This window comes from Leptinotarsa decemlineata, unplaced genomic scaffold (genome assembly GCF_025532065.1).
Source record: "Leptinotarsa decemlineata unplaced genomic scaffold, Ldec_3_MD MMD2_tig00003798_RagTag_RagTag, whole genome shotgun sequence".
Taxonomy (NCBI): Eukaryota; Metazoa; Arthropoda; class Insecta; order Coleoptera; family Chrysomelidae; genus Leptinotarsa; species Leptinotarsa decemlineata.
Genome location: NW_027412596.1, coordinates 1,814,088 through 1,818,116, shown reverse-complemented (window position 1 = coordinate 1,818,116; position 4,029 = coordinate 1,814,088). Strand labels below are relative to the sequence as shown.

The 4,029-nt window shown below is 33.5% G+C and overlaps 1 protein-coding gene across 1 annotated transcript; it reads left to right on the top strand.

The window, feature by feature from the left end:
- Positions 1 to 916: 916 nt before the first annotated feature.
- LOC111504619 (peptidyl-prolyl cis-trans isomerase 5) lies at positions 917 to 3,784 on the top strand. The gene is made up of 3 exons (XM_023159271.2): positions 917 to 1,104; positions 1,161 to 1,368; positions 3,379 to 3,784. The coding sequence occupies exons 1-3, from the start codon at positions 949 to 951 to the stop codon at positions 3,696 to 3,698; spliced, it is 684 nt and encodes a 227-aa protein (XP_023015039.2). The 5' UTR covers positions 917 to 948; the 3' UTR covers positions 3,699 to 3,784.
- The last annotated feature ends 245 nt before the right edge of the window (positions 3,785 to 4,029 follow it).

Sequence of the window (4,029 nt, the reverse complement as noted above, 5' to 3'; positions counted from 1 at the left end):
ACCTACAATTCAGAATTTCTTGGAGTCCTCAGTTAAGCATGGCATACCAAATTCAACTTTCTTGGAATCATCCAAATTTGATATGATTCTGCCTGTCCATCGCATACAGAGTGATTCCTGGGCTCCTGGTAATCCCAATTTGTACACAACGGATCTAGCGCGTGACCGTTGATCCTTTGTCGCATGAAGTTAAAATGTTCAAACTACTTCTTGCATCATATATGCATATACTATGAGTATAACTGCAATCATACGAAGTAAACTACATTTTTTCGCTTTTAATGTGCAGACACACAGTGCCACACAGCATGCTTTGTGGTACACAGAATCAAGTCACCCAAATCGCGCGGAAAGTACGCGCGAATCCGCCGTTACATAAAGTGCGCGGAAAATCAGCACTATAAATGACACGGCAGAAAAATAAGCTCCAGTTTCAATCGACGCAGTTGAAACGTTTGGAGATTATAACCAAAGAAAACCGCGGCATAACCCGGAAACCAACCAAAACATTATGAAATGAACTCTAACACCATGCGTCCCAGGTTTATTGTAAACTTTTTTTAGATCATTAGTTATAATGAAGAAACATTACTATTCTTTAGAAATTATTTTTGGACCAAATTTCAAATTTAAAATAGGTATTAAACGAATGTACATTTTAGTTTGATGGGGCTGCAACTCAATTGAATTAACATAATGAAATGAAGTAATAACCGGTACAATCAAAAGATGTGATTATCCCGTGGCCAAAATTGATTGGTCGAAGTTTTGATATCACATATCCTACTCAAAGTATATCATTATCATTCGCTCTGTTGCCACATCATTCAATGAAATTAATATTTTGCAAGGAATGACCAAGGAAATATTTGGTTACCCTGAAAATATCCTCTACAAGAAAAGCGACAACACTGCAGAAAGAACGATATTTTTATTTCTTATTTCTTCATGGTCATCTCAAATTCATTCGTATTTCGTTTCTTTAAGAAGTTGGGTTACGGAGGAATAATGAAAACCCTATTAGTTACTTTAGCCTTTGTAGGCATATTGGTGTTTGTTAAAAGTGACGATGCTGCAAAGAAAGGACCAAAAGTAACCGATAAGGTATGTTAATACAAAAATATTGATACAATGGAATTGAAAGGACTATTTTTGCTTAGGTTTGGTTTGACATCAAGATTGGTGACGAAGCAATCGGCCGAGTTGTTATTGGATTATTTGGAAAAACTGTTCCAAAAACTGTCAAAAATTTCAAAGAATTGGCCGAAAAACCTGTAGGAGAAGGATATAAAGGCAGCAAATTTCACCGAGTGATAAAAGATTTCATGATCCAAGGTGGAGACTTCACAAAAGGAGATGGCACTGGAGGTAGTTAGGGCATTTATTTTTGAATTTCAATTGGGGCATATTTTTTTGATGACATTGAGATGTGAAATTGTGGACGATGATAATTTAAATTGATATATCCCTTTTAAGCTACCAGAATCACTGTGTAATAGTTCCCATTGCTAGTTTTGCAACCTTATTTTTTTTTGCTTTTCATTCAGTGTTTTAGGTTACCAGTAGGCTCGTATAAAACATAAAAAAAATTGGTACTTATTTTAATTGTTAAAATATTTGATTTGGAAAAATAAGGGTTCAATTTCACATTTTAGGATTAGTGGTTGGGGTGACAACCTTAATATTTCAAGTTGAACGAAAAAAGTCACCTTTAAAGTAGTTCTTCTACAGAAATGAACAAAAGTTCAGGTTTCATCTTCGTTGAAACAACAAATTTTGAGTTGCACAATTTCTCGATGATGTATAATCTACATTTTTTAGATCATTAGTTATAATGAAGAAACATTACTATTCTATTAAAAATATCAATAATAATTATCCTGAAATCATTTAGATAAAATGAACGTAGAACTCCACAATTTATATTAGGAAGATTAGAAGTTCTTTTACAAATTTTCTCCATTCGATTCGGTTCTCAAGTATAATTTGAATCACAATTCCTATTCTTCTCATACCATAGTGATTCATTATTTCAGCAGTATTTTAATTCTGATATATTCAACATTTGTTAAAATACAATTCAAAAGAGTAAGTTAGTCAAGTGTTGGTCATAAAAATGTATGTGTTTCGACAACTCAATATACTTCAGAGAAAAATGAACTCCAATCGTCCGTGAAGAAGCTGGGCACTCACTACAAAAGTGTATACCTTCAAAGTTTGAAAAAATAGAATAAAATACAGATGCATACATCAAGTTACAAAACACAAAGCAGATTAAAATCTGTTTTGGATTTAGAAGTCCTGTTTAGTTGCCATAAATTCCCCAAGTGAATAAAAAGCATGGCCTTTCACTTCCTACTAGGTAATTTTTCACAAAAACACCAACACCACCCCTTCTTATAGATCTATACTATGACGCTGCAATAGTCTAACCATCTGAATTTCATCTGCATTTTGGTCCAGTTTTAACTTTTGCTTCAGGCAAAATTATTGCACAATATTTGCACTGTTGAGATAGACGCAACATTACTCGGCATTAAACGACAAATCCTATTGCAGTAATAAAGTACTCCAAACACGTGAAATGGACACTTGCAAGAAATTTAAGCTGAGCTGTGATACAGAGAGGTTTTTTTTTGGATCATGCAAAGTATTTTTGTTAGAATAAATACGAAGCAGATCATTCAGTGGCATTCTACTATAGAAATGCATCTCTAAATAAATTTAATTAAAAGATTTCAAATCCTTAAAAGTACACTGTTAGGTTTTAATAGTGGAAAAAATATTACAAAACCAATGAGAAATAAAAAAACTCGCACCAAACCACAATCTGAGGAAACTATTGAGTAGAGAAACACATGTCACAGTTTTGTAAACCGTTCATAGTGAAAATGGCTCTTTTAAAGAAAATCTGTTTTTCCGTTAACTAGCTGTCGCCCTCCTACGGACAACAACTCTCAAAAGTCGAAACATGGACGAGCATAGGACTAATGAGGTCTTACCTTTTAACGTGTGATTCCTAATACAGGTTGGACGATAGGAATTTATTGAGTGGGTGGAGCAAGCCATCCACGTCAACCCACCAGGCCACCAACCCACAGTAATTTGTATAAATTAGTTTTGATGTGGCTTTTCATCAAATAATTTAAAAATAAGCCAGTTTGAGAAGCTAAGCAGTTGTTCGTAAATTTTATTTTTTGCACAATAATCTGTATTAACACACAATTTTAAATCCAAATTATGCAAAATAGTCAAGGCAATAGAAACATCCTGAATAAAATTTGCATAAAAGTGAAGTAAAATATTTCTAATTATTTATATGAGTGCAATATTCTTATTATTAATGACAAGAGTATAATTTAAAAACTTGTATTTCAGGTCGTAGTATTTACGGAGATCGTTTCGCAGATGAGAATTTCAAACTGAAACATTATGGGGCTGGGTGGCTGTCAATGGCTAATGCTGGCAAAGACACTAATGGTTCTCAATTTTTCATAACTACCAAACAGACATCCTGGCTAGATGGCCGTCATGTAGTTTTTGGTAAAATCCTTTCCGGAATGGATGTTATAAGGAAAATTGAAAATACTAAAACTGATAGTCGTGACAAACCAGAGCAAGATGTAGTTATTGCCGATTCTGGCTCTGAAACTGTTGACGAACCATTCGGTGTTGCAAAGCAAGATGCTACAGAGTAGATTACTTAAATGTAGAACCTTTTATCAGTAGGTAATTATTTTGTAAATTGTTTTTTACCTCTCATGCAATTAAAAATTACTTTTTATTGTGTTGTTTCAGTTATACAGGATATTTTGAAGAACTGATATGATTTCAGTGAACTGGCACCTTGCAATATTACCAAAATTTCTCAAAATATTTTTGAGAAATTTTGCAGGTTTCATCACCATACCATCATTGTGTCAATCTAATTTTAGTGAAAGATCCAAGGGCTGTACTGTAAAATAGTATTGCACTCAGAAGTATTTATAAGAATGGCATATATTTCAAATGTAATTGTATCTAAGGGAA